Source organism: Colletes latitarsis, chromosome 5, assembly GCF_051014445.1.
Source record: "Colletes latitarsis isolate SP2378_abdomen chromosome 5, iyColLati1, whole genome shotgun sequence".
Classification (NCBI taxonomy): domain Eukaryota; kingdom Metazoa; phylum Arthropoda; class Insecta; order Hymenoptera; family Colletidae; genus Colletes; species Colletes latitarsis.
In genome coordinates this window covers 36,913,868-36,934,183 of record NC_135138.1, presented here as the reverse complement: position 1 = coordinate 36,934,183, position 20,316 = coordinate 36,913,868, and the positions used below count along the sequence as shown (strand labels likewise).

The 20,316-nt window shown below is 42.2% G+C and overlaps 1 protein-coding gene and 1 long non-coding RNA gene across 2 annotated transcripts; both read left to right on the top strand.

Annotated features, from left to right (window-relative positions):
• The first annotated feature begins 6,826 nt into the window (after positions 1-6,826).
• On the top strand, positions 6,827-9,797 carry LOC143341794 (uncharacterized). The gene is made up of 3 exons (XR_013079682.1): positions 6,827-6,974; positions 8,594-8,715; positions 9,235-9,797. It is a non-coding gene; the product is annotated as an uncharacterized LOC143341794 (long non-coding RNA).
• Positions 9,798-17,638: 7,841 nt separating this feature from the next.
• Positions 17,639-19,249, top strand: LOC143342075 (uncharacterized). The gene is made up of 6 exons (XM_076765558.1): positions 17,639-17,932; positions 17,991-18,397; positions 18,506-18,605; positions 18,748-18,849; positions 18,919-19,074; positions 19,145-19,249. Exons 1-6 carry the CDS (start codon positions 17,639-17,641, stop codon positions 19,205-19,207), a joined length of 1,122 nt encoding a protein of 373 aa, XP_076621673.1. The 3' UTR covers positions 19,208-19,249.
• The last annotated feature ends 1,067 nt before the right edge of the window (positions 19,250-20,316 follow it).

The window sequence follows — 20,316 nt, the reverse complement described above, 5'->3', positions numbered from 1 at the left end:
GGTGTACCGAAATATCCCTTTAAATCGTGCACGTTTCGATGGTCTTTGGAGTACGACTGAAAAATCGTGGTTCCAGGAGACGAAACCCCGATGATCTCGGCGTTCGTGTAGAGACTAGAGGCGGATTGCTCGAAACGGAGGCGGAGGAGGATCGAAGATCGAGTTTAAAAACTCTGTGGACCCTTTTGCGGTGGTATTAGGGGAAAAATCAACGACTGCATCAGCGGGCTGAGCCTCGTTCGCGGCAATTTGTTTCACTTTGCGGGCGTACTTCCACCCTCGTTCTACTTCCGCCGCCCTTTCGATGCTCGTTTAATCTTTGCGACTCGGCTTGAATCCCGCCATTAGTTCCACGTAGTCCCTCTGCAGCCGTTTCTTCGGGTCGCGTTACTCTTACACCGATACAGACTTACGGGAGAACTTTGTCGGTGATCCGGCGAAAGACGACGGAAATACTTTCCGTTGACACAAATTTAATGGGTTCTTCCTGTTTTGCGACGAGTGTTGCCACACGACGTTCCCGTTTGCGATACACGCGAAGAGACGCGATCAAAAAGAGTGCTATTTAGTAATTTATTTATTCGTTAGACTCGCACGATGGCTCCAAGAATCGATTTATATTTCCAACAAAATTTTTAATTCAATGTACTCTTGAGTTTTAAAAACTGCTGATATTCTAGCTCGTTTTTTAGTCCGCGGCTCTGTCGTAATTTCTTAGACGCGAAAGCGGGGTATCGAAATCTTGATCGTGAAACAGTTTAATTCTCGCTTTTCCGCTGCCCGGCCGACGAAAACCTCGAGAAGGCAATTAAAACTTCCGAGCCGTTTCCTCGGCGACGTGCAAAAGCCACGAACAGGTAAACGAAGAATTAAAGTTTCACGAAACGAGGCGAAGCGGCGACGCGTCTTTTCGAAAACCGCGACCATCGAAAGCAACCCCTAAACGGTCGCTATCGAGCTAATGGCATTCGCAAAACCGTGAAACGTTAACGGTCGAACATGGACCGTCGCTATCATTAGCCTAACCGTGCCGGCCGCATAGCTTCGATGGTAATTCGCACCAACGGAACCGCAAATTTATAAGCGGTATCGAACGCCGGGAAAGTCGCAAACGGGAAACTCGAAAAATATAGCCAGGAATGAATAAATTTCGAGAACGTTGATATATTCCAGAAGAATTTCTCGAACCCTCCCTTATCTCCAGTCGCCAGGCGATAGTCTGGGGTCGCGTGGTTCGAATTTCAAACTGATGAATCGTGTACAGAGGACGGGCTCATCCTGTTGTCTTAAAGATCCCATTCATCTAGCTGGTATACGTCCCATTAAACTTGGTACAGCTTCAAGAGGTTTAATTCTTTGATGGATAAGGAATCTTTTCCCCAGTATACAGTTCTCGAGAATTCGAAATTTCCAGAGATTTATCTGAAAGTTATTCATTTGCCTCTTATATCGACTGAATATATACGGGTCAATAATCGCGCTTAAAGAAGAATATCGACCCTTCCAAGAGGCTAATTTACCCCCGTGAACGTTAACACTCTCGATTTATACAGCTGAATTTACCGTACATCGTTCGATAGGTCTCCATCTCTAGCACAGGACGTTCCCTTGACATTACTGTTGCAGCATCGAAATTAATTAAGATCCAGTATTTGGGGTCAAATTATGCAGCTGTTTAGGGCATCGAATCGCATAGCAGGTCACATGTAATATCACGATTGTCCGAAGAAATTATTCGATTCGAATACTGCCACGCTTATCGCTCGCATCGCCCAACGAACATGACGAAGAAACTTATCTTAACCGATTCTCCGTGATGTTCGTTCCTTTCGATGAGCCTTCGGAAAATCTCTTTCCTCAATATTGATAGAGACGCGCCTGTTCGCGATTCCTCTCGCAGAAACACGGTGTCCATCTTTCAGAACGATCGGATAATGCGCCACCCGATGGTGGGAATCGAATCTAAGGACGGAAGCTCGAGATCTTAATCTATTTTTAATATCCTGCGACTGAGAGATCCTCGCAGCTCGACGATCGCGGATCAACGCCGCGGATTGGAAAAGTTTGCTCGTTCGACTTTGCTGGCTAAGATACCGGTCCTTCATTTTCTCACGGAGATTGCGGCGGGAAAGAAAGGAAAACGCGTCGTCGGAAACCAGACCCGACGAGCAGGATCGCCCAGAGACCAGGCGAATCTGCTGAAACCCTAACTGTCGCTCCATTTGATCCCCGCGTCTCGTTGAATTTCGAGAAATTCATCGTTCTTCAGGAGAAAAATTCTTGCGGCTGCTCCGGTCTACGTGAAAAGCGTTCTCGTATTTCATCGGACGTTCGACCGCGAACAGAATTCACGAGATAATTCACGAGAACCGTTAAGACAAAGATCTTTACCGCACCTCGATCGAGACTGTAATTTTTAATCCGTTCTTATGGAAATTTCAAACATCGGATTTCGAAGTTTGTTGAACGGCTAGTTCTATCGACCATTCCGCAATTAGAAGTAGTGTAACGTGAGTGAATAATTTATTATCCGAGCCAATGAATTTCACGCAAATGAGTGCAATAATGCAGTGACGAGTTCGATTTTGCGACCGCGACGCCTGAAAACGGTCGTAACGTATCGCTCGGACGGCAATATTTAAATCGATATTCCCGGCGGCGTATCGTTCGCGCGATGGATGAAATAAACTAGATGATTAAATATTTTCAATAGCAAACAGACGCATGCATATGCATAACGGCCGGCCGTTAATTCCATTCGAGATTGAGCTTTATTGCATTCATTGTGTTCAACATCGTCCCCGGTAGCATTCACGACTATTTTGCGACTCGCGTCGACCATTCGAACGAACGCGATTACTCGTGCATCCAAGTTAGGAAACACGCGAATCCACGAAAAGACATTAACCATCATGCGAAATTTAATACGATTCGAGATTCTAATTACTTTCGCGTCTTAGAATCGGTATAATAACTTTCTCTTCGCACGTCGATCAACGGTAACGGTAATTTTCATTTCAATAACCGTTCACTGGCAACAAACTCCGCCGTATGATTTATAATGTAACCGGCACGACAGTTTTGACAGACGTGTTTTGATGCGTCGCGTTCCTCGAGCGTTCATTAATTTATCTCGCCGCGGGCTGGGTGTTAACGAAGCGGTGAATGGAATAACAGTAACCAATGTGAATTACAATGATTGTAATTAATAAATCATCGAGTGGGTATTAGCGGTTCGAATGACGGCTCTCTAATGCTGGGATTTAGTCGCGCGGAAAATTTATCTCTCGCATTGTCACACCGAATCTCTCATTAATGTAATTGCAGCAGTTACATTCGTTCTACGCATTATACCTGGCGATTATAATAACGTTAACGGATACGGGTACGATAAAGACGGAGACCTGCCGAGAAACTTTGTACCAAGAGATTTGTATTACGGTGGAAAACGTCGATGCGTCCGTGCAAACACAGACAACGCCGTGTTTCCGTGTTTCCGCGACATCTGATTGTACTTTACGTACATACGTTTGTACATGTGTACGCGTGTTCGTGCACGTGGGCTGAAACTGGAAGAATACCGACGAAACGAACGCGCCGCACGCAGCGGAAAAGGAACACGACGCGGTAAGCACAGTCGAGTATTTCCCTGAGGATTATTCGGGCGCGGCAATTCGCGCGAGTAAAAATTAAATTAAGGTACGCAGCGAACGTTGCATCGTGCACGAGTTTTCCCGATCGTTTAAGAAAGCGTTGCCGCGCCGGAAGAAAATTACATTGCTCGGCCGGAGAAGCAAAGTTTCGATTCGAGACGTAACACCGAGGCTTCGCGCATTTGATACATTTCTCGCAATCGACTATCTGTTGCTCCTAGCGTCTCGACGCTCGCGAATCACATTAAGTTCGTTCCGTTAACGCTTGCAAATTGCGCTTCTTTGTCCCTGACGGTTTTATTTCGTCGAATGGAAACAACGTTTCCCGTTTTCTAAATTAAAAAGAGAATACAGGTCGGTTCCTTCGTCCTTATTTCTGTCCACGTTTCGTTTCTTTTGGTCCCCCGAATGCATATATTCGCCAGTTGCATTAAGAACGATACCTATATCTCCGTTCCATGCATATTCATCCAGAGACAAACTGGATTTTCTTGGCGTCGCGAAACTTCCCGCGGCGAAACGGGACGAAACTTTTTTCCCTTGATGAAAGAACGCTCATCGCCTTTATTACGCTCTGATGCAAGACCCGTGTACGCGATTTCTCTCCCCGCTGGTTTCGAAACTTCCGCACCTGCCTCTCGCGATCTGCCTCTACATCGACATTCCTCGTCCGACGACCATTTTCCACGGATTTTCTCCTCTTCTCGTCTGTACCGATAATGAAGATTTCCTGCGACGTCTCTGGAGATGCCGCGGTTTCCTGCAGGAACCACGATATCACCGACAAATACCCGCGCGGAGCATCGACGACAATGGAAAAAGAAAACTGAACAAAAAGGAGACGCGAAAAGAGGAGAAGAAGTCCCGGACCATTTCGTTTATCGATTTCATTTAATCCCGCGTTTCCTTGCCGTTTGTCGATCTCGATATATTACAGATTGTTTCGTCGATTCCCCCGACGAGAGCCACCGTGTCCAGCGAACGGAGAAATAACCGTGCCTTCCATTCCATAAAATTTGATAAAGTAAGACGTCGGCAGCCAGGACTCCGGGGAATTCGTTGTCACCGCGAATTTAAGAGGTTACGGAGCTCGAAAAACTTTGCAACTCCCTTCCAGGGAAAAGTGTATGCCAAAATATTAGCTGGCGTGTTAATAATATACGCTTTCAACCCCCTAAACATCCTACGAATTTAGAAAGATCTGATCGAAAAATGCCTACTATTTTTATAAAATTCTAAGTTCATTAGAAATGTTTAATTCGAACGAAATTCTCTTTTCCTGTTAAGTGGGCGCCAGCCAAAAGGTTTGGAAATTTCTTCGGTAAGCAGTCTTTGGTAATGTCCGTAGATAAATTACTTTTTTCCGGCTTTGCTGAACTTGCACCTGGTGTGCTGAATATCATAGTGATACGGTTTAAAATTTAAATTTTTATTATATAAAGCGATTCCAGAAATTGGGGCAAGATGTAATTTTTTTCCTAACCGGAGATGCAAAAAGATTGATAAGAAAAGAATTTTAATCTCGATCTCTATCGGAACGATCATACTCTGATACGCAGAATGGCGAGAAAAATCGATTAATGTACACAAAATACATAACGTTGAACGAATAGAAATTGAATTAAAATTCGTTTTAAGATCCACTCAAAAAATTTAGAAATATTATCGATTACTCCCGAACGAAATGGAAATAATCGAGTAATGCAATTCGATGGCGACGCAACGATAACGCACTCTTTTCATAAATGACACGATAAAGCCTCCCGGTTCTCCTTATCGACATAAATGTAATGTCACGGGCTTTCATTGGAAAACGGTGCAAGCTAATACCGTGGTATGCTGAGACGAAAAAGTCGAACTGGTCGATTCGTCGGTTATTCCATTAACTTTGGTCAGCGAACGGTAACGAAGCGAGGTTCGGTTCAGGGTGCGATGTAAATGGCGACTAAATAAAAAAGAGACAAAATCGATCGGATGGGTTAGCGGCGGTAGTCAACGCGCGTATGGAATTTCCGTTGATGTCCTTTGAGCCTGCAGTGGCGAAATGAGAAGCAAAAAGTACCGGAAACAGGTGTACCAGTGTAGTTCTTGTTTTTCCCCGCTCTTCTCTCACCCCCACCCCTACGTGTGCTCGGTCGATTTTCTTTTTTCTCCTTCGTTTCGCGGCGCGGTGGATCGTTTGATGGCATCGATGGGATGCGTTTGATCGTTAAAAAGTGTAGCATATCGCGGATATAACGGCACGATACGCCGTTTCATGGTGCACGATAGTTTTAACTTTGAACCGGATCGGATGAAACGATAAACATCCGCCATCGTCTTTGACGGAAGTCATCGTTATCCGTCCTACACGTCGGCGTTTCATTTACGGAGGGATTCATGTTCGTTCGATGATTACCCGCTAGTATCTTTAAGAAGATTCCTTGCATTCTTCGAGTATTTCTGATAAAAGTACCCCTATATCGTAAGAATGTTGACGGAGAAATCAATATCACAGATTGGTACCGTAAATACCGAAGAATCCGAGCGGTAGAAAGAGTTCCGATGCTTTATATTTCACGATGAAATCGTTCCGTTCAAGAATGAAAAATACTACGTTTTCAATTAAGTAGCATAATCAACGGCGATGAGGATGAAATTCGGTTAGACAAATACGAGGAAGAAGAATGGAATGTCCTAACTTTCTCATTTTATCTAAATACCACATACGCGACGTCTAACAATAAGAGGAAACTCTCTGTTTGGTTTCGACCCGTCGAAAAATGAAGCTTGAAAATATTTGCCCGAGGATCCACGAGGCGCAAACAGAAATCTAATAACGTAATTGGGAGCACGAGAAACGAGTAGCCGTTGCCAATTGACCAGTTCAGTTTCGAACGGAACGAAATAACAGGAAACAGAAGCAAGCAAGATGAGCTACGCTACACAAAAGGCGGAGGATGGAAGAGTTTGGGGAACGTTCGTTTTCATTCATGGCCGCGAATACGTTCGCGTCGATTGGCCATTGATTCGCGGAAGACTGCACCTGGTGCATAGAACGCGTGCTCGGTGCATGCATAAAATGTGTTGTCAGCGCCAGATAAGGCAGCCATCCCACCTTCGCGTGATACCGCGATAAAGTCCGACGTAAAACGACGATCCGTCAATCGGCCGTTTTATCGCTGTCGTGAACCTGCCTTGGAAGATAATACCGTAAGACAGGTGGAAGAACTTTCCGCAGTCGTCCTTCATTCGTCGCGATCGGCAGACAAAATGTTCCTAAGAACTATACTTTTGCTCGCGCTTCCCTGCGCTGTGCTCTGTCTGACGAGAGAAACTGAGGTACGTTCACATTCTCGCTTATCTGACTCGTGTTCAGATAAGGACTCGATAATTACACGCGTAACCCATTATCTTCTCGCTTCTGATGTCGTGTAACGACTCTTGAAGTTCAAGTTTCGGTTCCCGAGTCCAAAGGAACAGTCACAGAGATTCTTAACCCCGTTAAACTCGACTGATTATAGCAATTAAACGGTTTTGGTTTCACGGAACTTTCTATTATTCTACCGGTATAGCGAATAAATAAATAGGTAGACGTTCGCGTAGTTAAACGTCTCAAGGCAGCAGTCGTCCTGGAAACGAGCGTTAAATTCGCAGGGAGCTCGGAAACTCGTAGGCTCCGTCAGATATTTAACGTCGCCGACGAACTTTAAGCCGAAAGTTCCGTTGTTTTCGACGACTGGTATAGCTAACGGATCGCGTGCGCGCTCCGGTGTCGTAAAGTTTCGTGCGCCGAAAGTCCGCCGGATTGTCGCGCGATTAAACTGTTTATGCGGCCGATATTGCGTTTTCGGCTCGAGCGATTCTAACGAGGCAAGTTAAACAATAAGCCGGCCCGCGGCGGAAGAACCAGCCTGTCCGGGGAAAACTTTTAATGAGAACCGTGGGACAAGTCGGCCACCGAGCTCAGGAAATCGTTGCGCCCGATTCCACGCGAGATCTCCGAGAAATCGGAGCAGAGACTGTCGAAATCGTGCTTTATCCGCGCGAAACGGCTGACCAACCTTTCGCGAGCATGGACGCATTCCTCGACGATCAAATTTCTTTCTATTCTTCGTTAATCAATAACAACAACAACTCGAACCATTTGTTTTCAGTTTCGTGAAAATATTTGTCAAACTCCCTTTTAAACGCGCATTAGAAGCCATATTTGACAGGCTTGAGGTCTGCCATTCACCTTTAAGGGATGATTCGTTCCTCGAGTCACGGGAAATGGCCCAAGTTTTCTCTGGTTTAATTAATTCGTTGTCCGATTGTTCGCAAGCGAGAATGGGCTAACCGCGGGAATTTTGTTTGTCTCGTTAGCCCTCGCGTTCGGTTAAACAGAACAAAAGGGGTAGTTGCGCGCCGGTGTCAGAAACGAGGGCGAAACGGAGGACGGAGACCGCGCTCGAGCGAACACGCGTCGAAAACTGGATTATAAAGTTTCGTTGTGTTATCACTACTTAAGGGATTAACGCCTTCTTGCGCGGCATGCGCGTCAGGAATCCTAATCAGCCCTGTTACTCTTCGAAACTCGATCAAGGCTGCTCGGTATTCCGCGACAAATAAAAACCTCGTCGAATACCAACTCAGTCGAGTGATTCATGTTTTATTCATCTCTCTTCGACTCGCAAACACGACGAAGCGTAGATACGAAACTAATGTCTAAATGAAATTTTTTTCTGTTTCGAAGCGACGCGTGTAATTCGAACTAACGAAATATGCAGCTCTAGAGAATATAGCCTCTACCCACGATTAAATTGTTACTAGTATATTATGATCGTACAACGTTCGCAAATAAAGTTGCTCGCGTCTTCAAAAATAATAGAGACAATTAAGATGTTCGAAGCCCACACCTGTTGCAAGTGACGTAAATTAAAATATTAATTCTAGCTAACTTGTTTCGTGACATTTTCTAGCAAACCACGATCAAACCGGGAACTGTGGAGTCCCCGGTACGTGAAGTGGGAATTCTTTTATCGTCAGCAGTATGTGCAGCTGGGATAGTGTTGATCATTCTCATTCCAACGACCATTTTTTAGTAAGTACTATTTGAAATAACCAAGAGATGTTCTCTATGATTTTTTTCTGGTTGAAACAGAATTTCCCAAACTAGAATGAATTAGAATAAGTATAGCAAAAATTGTTTGTCACAGAGACCGCTGATCTAAAGCGTCTGTCGTTACACGCGATAAGCATACATTTTTGTATTGCCTTTACTCGATATCCATCGATTGTAAGTCACGCAACGGGCAATATACTTTGTACTAATGAAAGACCATTTGCTCTGGAAACGATAAGGTTAATCGTGTCAGCTAATGAAATCGCTTCGTCCCTGGCTTTATCGGTTTAATCTGCGACGCATATCATCCGCCTATCAAACGATCGAATTACTTTTAGATCGCTTCATCGTGTTGCAATATTACTTTAAATTGAACTCCTATACGTGGCACAAAATATAAAATAAAACGAAACCCCAACTTCGATTATTTCGATAATGGTTTAGTTCTTAGAATATTAGAAGGTTCGTTTAAAAATATCTTGCTTTTCTCCTCCACAGCAAATACTTCGACAAAGGAATGAAAGACGAGATCTACTAGAAACGACAACCGATATTGTCAGGACATCTGTCGGCATTGTTACATAAAATCAACGCCAGCCATCATTCATCAAACCGAACAAACAAACCTAAAACAATATACATTCGTGGCTGACCACGGATCCAAGTTTTCGCAAAATCGATCCCACGCAGTTTAACGGTAAATTCAGCGTAACGAGCGAAGCGAATGCGAGCCGACCGCGATTATCAATTTCATCGGGGCTCTCGTATGCAAAACACAACGATCGTCGTCGTTACACAAACTTTCCGCCCTCGTTACGCGTGCATCGTAAAACGGCGCGCACACGTGTGTCGCGAGCGTCCGCAAAGAGATATTAACCGTAAAATCGGCGAGAATAAACAGCGAAGCCTCGATCGATCCAAGTTTTACGACTGGCGAACGACGAGAACGAGAGATCGCCAACCGTAAACTTCCGCAGCCCTCCAACGATAATCGTCGTTATGACTTTGTCGTTTCTTTTTCGTTATCATTGTTATCGTGTAGCATATAATAATAAACGTGCCTAAAATACATAAAATGCGTTTTCGTTTTTACCCTCCAGAACTAATTTCGATCGAAGAACAACAGCAAGTAAAATAGATATGCACAAACGTGCTTAAATGAAAAAACAAATGTCGGCAACATGGCTTTCAGGTGGAATCAAGATAAGAGTCGCGATGTTTTATAAATTCCATTGGGAGATTACGAGGGTCATTCAATAAGTGAAGTGACACTACTGCTATTTTAACATGGTTCGTGCAACGGATGACACAGTTCTCCTATTTCTCAACGCAATCCCCAGCTATAACTATACATATCACTGGCTTTCATCTCTTTGTCTATCGAACTAAAATCATTCGAATTACATTTGCAGATATTTTACATGCATTCAGAGAAGTCCTGTGTCCTGAGAGTGATTTTTGGATGCAATTCGACTATGCGGAGTAGTAACGACAAAGGAGAAGCGACCGCGATAATTTGTGAACGAGCCCAAAAGGGACCACGAATGTTTAGTTTCGTCGTGGATCACAATCGGGATTATATTCAGAATTTCATAATTACACATTTAGATCACGTTTTGGGGATTTTGCCCCAGTGTGCGTCGAGCCGATTATTTCAGGGATAACGGAGTGCACCGGTTTGGATAACAAGGGTCGCACACCGAACCATGTCCGTTAACGCCGGCTACTGAATACATAATAATTTTCTACCGGTGCGGAATCGGATCGGGAAATAAAAACGTCGACCGCCAAACGCCAGTCGTCCTCGTTTGTTTATGCGCGGAGCTCATCGTTTCGTATAATGGAATATCCGTATGGGCGAGCAAATCGATCGGCAGAATTTATCATATTATAACGCGACACTGGGAATCGCGATGTTTTCCGATTCGTTTGCCGGCTGCTACATCACCGGATCAAGCAAATTGTCGATAATATGTTTCGTCGATTTATTCCAACACTTCAATCTCCGCGAAAATTGACTTTTTGATCGTTTCACGATCACCTTTGCATTGGAATCGCCTTGTGTTCCTATCTAAGTTTACCCTTTCCTAATTGTATTTAAAAAAATATTACGGTAAAAGGCGAATAATTTAAAAAGGATATTTTTTTCGCAAGTCGAGCGATGCATTTCACCTCACAGTGTAGCGAGTGAAGGTGGAATCAGTTCTTCCGCAATTCGATTACCGTGGAAGATCACATATGCTATGGACGCATTTTCGGGAACGTAGCCGATTTACGTGACCCTGTCGCGAATCAATAGAGACGTCTTCATGTTGGTGGAACACGACAAGAAAAAAGAAGAATATCGTACGATCGTGCGCGACGGAACGTCGCTCGTAAATTCGTGTCGCCCGGTGGGTGGGGCCAGGCGTGACAGTATAAACCATGTACATAAAACTCTTATAGCGCGAATGGTAATATAAAGTTTAATACGGCCTCGAACTTCCGCGGATTATGATCGGAAAAGGCTTGTCGCTGGCTCGCCGCGGCGTTCTCTCGTCGCATTGCAAATTTGAAACGTTTCTTTAAGGTACGAGGCCGGGCGGGTTTTATGCCCAGCGAAAAGCTTACTCAGGAATTTCACAGCCGCTCGTTGCGAGTTGTAGGAGTTGTAACTCTTACCTGACGTTCGTATATATGTAAAGTTTCTACGGATTACGCTTGACTAGAACGAGAATGAAATGGAAAATATAATGTCATCGAACGACCACTGTCATCAATATTAAACGTGAAACGCACGTCAGTGCCGAATCTCGAACAACCTCTGAAGAAATAAAAAAGAAAAGTAATTACAAGTTGTAGTTGCAACTACAGAAGTAGTACCACAGACGATGTATACGAATAGACCTTACACCTTATGAACTTTCGTGGCCCAATTTGACTGCCATACCGACCTGAAAATTCTCATGGATGGTGGTCAGTTGACACACTATTCACTGAATTAGTATTGATGGGCGGACAGCTGTAATGTAGTGTAGCTCTAGAATCTTTGATGAATCAATGAGAATCAAAACTAACCTAGCGAAGAAACTCTATATTCATGATGACCTATGCAAGGCGGATCGCAGCCAATTTGCTAATATTATTTAATTTTTAATTAATAATTGCATTACCCAGCTAAGAGTGATACGATTATTAATTAAATGTAAATAATATTACCCAGGTCTCACCACGAGGAGGTTGCTGCGAATGGAGACCCGAAGGGAGATGGATGGAATCCAAGTTCCATCGATCTCCCTTTTACATCCTTAGAAACTAGATTAGTCATGCCAAGTAATTATTTTGTTTAAAAAGGGATGAAGCTAAATTGTTGGAGACGCGACGCGACGCGATGCTGAACCGTGCAGCAGATCTTCGGATCGAATCAACACTACCCTTGGTAGATTGATTTCTATTTCTAGAAATCGATCTATCATTGGCAGGCGACTAGATCTTTCGGACAAACTGGACGGCCGATCACATGTTTCGTTCGACGAAACAGTGGTGACCGAAGCAAGAAACGAGAGAACGAGTCGAGAGAAGCTACTTGTTAAATAATTACTTGGCAATATTGGGAGACGCATACAATAGGGACTTAAAATTAACGTCGAAGCTCAAGTCTAATCAAGTTGAAGCTAAAATTCGGACGATAGAAGGAAACAAAGTTCCTTGGATGTTCTACCAAGCAATTATATGGTTAAAAAGAGGGATGAAGCTAAATCGTGGGATACGCGACGCGACGCGACGCGATGCTGTACCGTGCAGCTGATCCGAGGATCGAACCTACTGCCCTTGCTAACTCGATCTCAACAAGAAAACAGAGAACTGCAACCCCGAATCGAGGTCTCCATTTCTCCAACGCAACCCGCCGGGAGCCCGAAGGACCCGACTTAGGCTGTCTGACAAAGAGAGAGTACCTGAGACAGGGTCGACTTCCGCTGGAAGGTATGCGTTTCCGCAGAATACGGAAACTCCACACCTTCCAGCGAAGTGCCGTTTTCCCTCAATCAAGCTTACCAAGGGAAGGCGATTAGATCTTTCGGACCAGATACACGGCCGGTCACATGTTTCAATCGATGAAACAGCGGTGACCGAAGCTAGGAACGAGGGAACGAGAAAACGAGAAGCTACTTATTGAATAATTGCTTGGTAGAACACAGAAATATGTAGAATAAAAAAATCTTCGACGTTAATTTTAAGATTCGCGACGAAGCTTAAATCTAACCGACTTAGAATTAAATGTCCCTCGGCGGATGTGGCGTACTCCCTCGATGTCCCTGCGAATAATCTGAAACTAAAATTGATACACATATTAGTGACATACGAAAGGAAATTTAATAACCACCATGCAAACTAGACGAAGCAATGGAATAATTTGTCGTGTTGATATACCTAAAAGTGAGAATCTATAAGATTCTCGATGCTAGACCTACCTAAAGAAATGTACAAAATTTACACATGTTACGAACCAAGTATTCTACCTATACTTGCGTAACGAGAGTATAAAGTCGAAGTAAAATAGCGAATGATTACAAAAATTGTCCGAAGAACCATACAAACTTCAAAGACGAACAGAAACAGATTGAAAATCCAACGCAGAATTGAAAATCCAACGATGAAATAAAAGAATGAAAATACCCAAGAATCAAACAAAATATCTTAGCGAAATACAATAAGAATAAAAATCTTATTCTAATTAGTGACATCGAAATTCATGAAATAATATACAAACAAAATACATAAGATAGTATGGAAACAAAAATGGTACATGATCCAACACAATTATGTCAATTCAAAAAATAAGTCAGAAATAGAAATAGAGGAGGAAAACATAATAACCAGATAAAACCGGACAGTAAAACAACACCTAATTATGACCAAACAAATAAAATAAACTGGTCAATTCTGTGATAATAACATAAACAAGTAAAGTGAACTTACTACTTGTTGAGCATTAGTTACCATTACGAAGGAAGCAGCACCAGAGGTCCAGCTGTAACATAAGAAACGATTCGTAATTTAGCAAACGCGTTAGACAGTTCCATAACGTTGAATTGGTATCAAACGACAAAATAGAAGTGGGGAGAGCAATTTTAAATAGTTCTTACCAGTGGTCATCACGGTCCGGCACTGGTCAGTAGTGGTCAGTAGTGGTCAGTCATCGGATCTCCACTGGTCAGCACTGGTCAGTAGTGGTCAGTTCTGGTCACTGCTGGTCAGTTCTGGTCAGTCCTGGTCAGTCCTGGTCACTCCTGGTCCCCCCAGTGGTCAGCACTCCACGAATGGCCTGACTTAGGCCCGCGAGACCCGATCCCCCTGGATGCTCCAGGGGTACTGAAGAATTTGTCCAGCGGTAGTCTTCTAGTGGGGAAGTCGAAGAGTGGGGAGACAGTGTCAACGTGAAGTGTTAAGAACCGCTTGGTCTAGAGAACAATACTATTTCGATTGGTCCCACCTCTTGACCATTTCTGGATCTTCACTGGACCGCTGACCTTGATGTCCACCTCACTGTTGACCACCAGTGACCATAAGTTAGTCATTGCTGATCATCGACCCATTAAAACTATTACGAAGATTAAAGCCTTCTTACGAGGATCCCCTTACAATTTGATGCATGGTCTTTTTAACATTTTGTTCCACTTTGAAGGAGAGTATCTTATGTTATAAGACACTCGTGGTACAGCGATAACGTTCATCCCACTAACGATAAGTCTATTCTTTACCTCGGATTTCAGCTGTTTCGAAAGCAAGAAAGAAAGACACCCATTCGCCTTCTTTCTTGAATTCTCGAAGCTGTCCATGCGTAAATACATGTGAGTTGCGGTATACGTATCATTGAGATACATCCTTAGCTATTTTAATAATCTTGAAATTTTTAAATAATCTTAATCGATTGATTACTCCAATGAAATTAATCGATTAATGTCCAATTATGAACCGTACAGCTTTCATTCCGTTAAAAAATAATAAAATTTCTGTAATTTAATTTTCTGTCTCACTACCAGAGAAACGGGCCGAAAAAATACATTAGGTGAAAGGTCTACTCGTACACCTTGTCTGTGGTAGTACAGTTGTACACTTGCCTTCGGAAACTTCTCGCGCAGTTACTATCGGCGGATAATGTCGTACACCATCGATCGCTGGTATGTTGCCACTGAAAGGTAAATTCAGTCTTATCCACAGTAGACATTTCTGGCCACACATTATGTCACAGACGAGGTATACGAGTAGACATTTCACCTTATGGACTTTCGTGGCCCGCTCTGACTGCCATACCAACCTGAATTTCTACATATTCTTCACAAAAATACACGTTGTTTGCCGTAGCTACTTCTAAAGAACACAACTATTTAAGAAAAAGTGCTGGCTAGAAACTACACAAACACCCTGTATTTAAATTTAAATTCATTTTCAATTAAATAAACAATTTATGGCCCAGTTTCATCGTACACTAGTTATACGATCAATAGGAGTTGCTGAAACTGCTTTAGGTATATAACGTTAAAATAAATGTTTAAATAAACATAGAAGGCAGCAAAAATTATAATAGTTTATATGTTCATATAATAGAGGATGAAATGCCCTTTAAAATGAGCGTTCGAACAAGTCGATAGCTTTATTAGTTCCCGAGATATAGCAATTTTAGTTCCGCGTCGATGCGGTGGCTAGTTTCGAAGATATAAGGATACGAAGCGTTTGTTTACTACGACCTTATCAAGGCCGTTGACGGCACGTGACCGTAGTAAATAGTAAACGTGACATCACTCATTCACTCGGTCAGTGGGTCAACGTGCGACAAGGAGGTCCGACGCGACGCGTTAGACGGAGACAGCGATGGTCGAATTAAGAAAAATTACCTTTTACATAAATTACGATATCTCGAAAACGGAAAGTCCGATCGCCAAAAACCAAAAACCATTTTCAAGAGGAAGATTTGCCGCTTCCAACAATGGCTCCATTATGCAAAAAACATGAGTGGCTTCGGAACTGCGAGTGTTTAAAGTTTATGCACTTTTAATACACGCTGATACATTATACTAATTATTATCTCGAAATCCCATAGAATTCCGAGGGTACCTGTATAACCAAAAATGATTGCCATTAACCCCCGCAACCAAAAGTAATTTTTCTAGAATGATTTGAAACTTTTCAATTTTGCAAAAAATTTCAGCACATCCTCGAATTTTTTTCTCGAAAGTGCATAGGATTTCGGGGGTATGTCTATTCACCAAAAATGATTGTAATTGACCCCCGCAACTGAAAATATTTTTTTTAGAACCATTTGAAATTTTTTAATTTTGCCGAAAAATTTATCAAACTACTGAATTTTTTTCTCGAAACTGAGTAGGATTTCGGGGGTATGTCTATTCACCAAAAATGATTGTAATTGACCCCCGCAACTGAAAATATTTTTTTTAGAACCATTTGAAATTTTTTAATTTTGCCGAAAAATTTATCAAACTACTAAATTTTTTTCTCGAAACTGAGTAGGATTTCGGGGGTATGTCTATTGACCAAAAATGATTGTAACTGACCCCTGCAACCAAAAATAATATTTTTCAAACGATTTGAAAAAATTTTTTTTCGCCGAAAAATTGAGGCACCTACTCCCTGTCGATTTTTCTTAAAAATTCGTTTTTGATTTTTAGTAACTTTGTTTGATGCCCTATAGAAAAGTTGTCTAATACTTTTTGTAGGTACCCATGAGCTCTACTTCAGAAAAAAGTTTCATTGAAATATATCCACTATGGTAGGAATTATGGCTGTTTGAAAATTGAATCATTTTTATGGGGGTTTTCTCATTTTGCGGGGTCAAGGACCAACTTTTCGATTATTTTTGCGATTTGTACATATTCTCCATTAAAATACGCGTAGTTTGCTTTTTTAAACATTAAAATCGTCCAATCCGTTCAGAAGTTATGACGTTTTAAAGATGCGGACAAAATTTCAGTGAAACATATCAATGGTATGGTCAGACATATTATATTTTCGGTAATGATTTTTTTTCTCAAGACTGCGTAGGATTTCGGGGTTATATCTATTGACCAAAAATGATTGTAATTGGCCTCCGCAGCCAAAAATAATTTTTTTACAACAATTTGAAATTTTTTAATTTCATCGAAAAATATTAACACTTACCCCTTTAGCAGTCTTGTGAAGAGGCTTTAGTCGTCGACTTCGCGATGGTTTTAAATGATCGTTGGTTACTCAATGGTCAATTTATGATCATCGATGATTAACAGTGATGTTGACATCAATGTCAGCGGTCCAGAAAATATCCAGGAATGACCAAGAGGCAACACAAACCGAGTTCCTCTATAGACCAAAGAGTTCCCAAGAATTCTATAGACTTTCTACTGTTCTATCACCTTATGGAGTCTCGAAAATTCGCGGGTAATTACAGAAACAATTTGATTCTTATATTTCAAGTAATGTTCCATACTATTTGCGTTTTCCCTAAGTTATCAATACGTATGAAGAGATAGGAGCAGTATACGAATTATTCACAGGTCAAGTAACACCCATCGCAATCGTCGCGCATGGCAAATTATACCCGGAAGTGGCAAATCACACTTACAGCTATCATTGCTAGGTGTAATATGCAAAACACACCGGTACATTAATCATTGTTATAGAATTCTCCAAGTGTGCGAGGTAATAAATGTATACTAACATCTCCCGACATTTTCTTTCTAAACGGTATTCATCGTAGTTCTCTTTTACTGATAGCGCTCCTTGTCGAGCGATATCGAATACTCGAGTACATAGCACGGACAAATTACGCGAGAAACGATTCCTGGTCGTATTTTTTCTCATCGTTTCAAATTAATCTCAAAGTGCACGAATTGGTATAAAGATTCTTGTGCTTATTTCTCTTTGCATCATGTTCGAAAACGTAACGCCGGAAAAAGCCATACACTTTACTCGGCTCAGCATAGCCCTAAACTGTTCTTGGCCACTACCGCCGACTGCCACCAAATCTCAGGTGCTCTATTTCAAAGCCTTCAGATTTCTAACGATCTCTTGCGTTTTTACACTGGTTCTCCCGCTATTGTACTCGATCTACATAAACTGGGACGACTCGATCATCCTGACCAGGGTGGCGTGCTTCATCGATGCTCTCTTTCACATCCTCGGCCAGACGGTCTTCAGCGTTCTTCACTATGATCGGATTCAGGTAAAATCTGCGAGCATAAAGCTTTGTAAAATAATGTAACTGCAGCTACGCGTTGCAGGCGTTAGTCCGACAAATGACAGAGTACTGTGCGAACGCAACGTCTTTCGAAAGATCAATCCTACAACAGTACGTGAAAAAATATTCAACGTTTTACGGGATTGCTGCGATGTGGTTTTACACGACTGCGGCTTTCTTCGTCGTAGGAAACCTGTTCATATCTCAGCCGTTTCCAGTAGACGCGGAATACCCGTTCCCCGTCGACTACGAACCTCTGAAGACCACAATTTTCTTGCATCATGGTTACGTCGTGATGCAGTGCGCTGCCGTCGTGTGCATCAACGTGTTCGCTGCGCTGCTTTTGTTTTTCGCGGCAGCGCGATTCGAAATTTTAATGGTGGAGTTTCGCGCTGTACACGACGTCGAGACATTGAGACAGTGCGTGCAAAAGTATTACCGCGTGAGAAGGTATGAGATTCGTTTTGTCGACGCGGAAGGCAAGTAAATGCTGTTGTGTGTGCCACAAGCGTTTCAAGTATATTCGGAATAGCTGTTGAGACGGTAATGTCTTTCCAGTTACGCGCAGGAAGTGGTCAATGTTATTCAGTATACGGCTATTTATACGACAATAATGGCCACTTTACCACTTGTTCTCTGCGGTCTCAACATTATCGGTGTAAGTATACTCTACTGCGATGGACTCCGGGTCCATTTGGACCCATTCAAACTGTTTCTTTCAGAGTCGTGCAGTTCCAAAATGGACCCAGAGTCTAGCATCCCGATCGAAAGATAAAACAAAATAATATTTGTGTAAACAGCGACAGCCGCCCATGGTAAAAGTGCAGTTCGCATTCATGGCTGGGACTGCATTGTTGGAAGTTTTCATGTGCGCATGGCCGGCTGATAATCTGATGGAAATGGTGAGATGCTTTTTCATATTACCTGTACAAAATTATAATTAGTATCGTTTAATATCTTTTTACCACCAGAGTGAAAACGCTATCCGAAGCTTCTACGAGTCAACATGGTACGATGGATCTGTGAGGTTGCAAAAGAATTTGCTACTGTCTTTGATGCCTCAAGAGCCAGTAGCCATTAGCCTCGCGTGCATCATTCCGGTCCTGTCGTTGAAATATTATTGTTCGGTATATAAATGTTTTCGTTGAAGCTAGTCTGTTGCATCTTGATGCTAACTGATATTATTTAATGTTTCAGTACGTCTCAAATGCATTTTCCATCTTTACTGCTTTGAGGCTCGTAGTGAATGAGGATGGATAATGTTAGTCACACTGTTGTACGCGAATGATTTGTTGAGTAGTGCTACCTCAAAGTAGATGCGTACTCTAGTCAGATGTATCCTAAAATAGAAGATACGGAATACATTTTGTTTATAAACTTGTCTCGATCATTTGTTTGCTGTTTGAAATTACTGACTGTCGCCAGTTGGGAAATAAGTGGCGACGTTAATTGCTTTTCTGCGACGCGAGAAAATCGTTAACGTCCAATAATTTTAAGCGTCAAGCGAAATAGAGAATCTCTAAGAAAAAGCTGACACAAATGACAATTCCATCTTAGAGGAATAAGAATTTGTATGGCCACTAAATCTTTTACATGTAGAAAATTTTTTATTATTTTTCAAAGTACTGTGGCTCCGAGTTATTTAATCAATTATTATACTCGTGTGTGAATTAAACTGACTGACTGTGCTAGTCTTGATAACAAAACATCGTTTACTTTACGTCTCGATGAATTGTGATTTTTAATGTAAAATAGATGTGATTTCCTTGTCAAACAATACCTTGTAGCAGAAAATTGAGCTGTCAGTAGCGCTGTTTGTGCGATTGTTCTTAGGTCGAACGGTCTCGTAACGAAATGTTCTTTTATGAGGTGTAAAACACGGCTGTAAATTATGTTAGACTGAAATTTCGTTTTCAAGGAGAACAGCTCCGTTTGTTTCACCATGCTGTTCTTTTCCACCAGCGATATTTTGCGCGAAACATTCTATTAGCTTACACCGTTAACAGCGCACTGCGCAGCATTTTCCACATTTTCTTCTATACCCTTTTCTCGGTAATTTGAACCAAGTACCTGGCAACAGGCGGTTGAAATTGCGCAAATTCTATGAACTCGCGGAACGTGCCGTGTTCTCACGAGGCAATAAAATTATTATAACCAGCAATGCATCTTGATTACACAGCATGCGGCGCAACGCGTTATTTATTAATGTTATCTACCGTTCGATGAAGTTCGCAACAGGAACTACAGCGTGGTTTTAAACCGATGACGACGGATGTTATAATCGTTTAATAAGAGAAAATTGATACGAAAAATAATGTTAAAGGTTTGTGTTTTAGTACGAGTCTCTGGCACCACGTGATCCTTTAAAC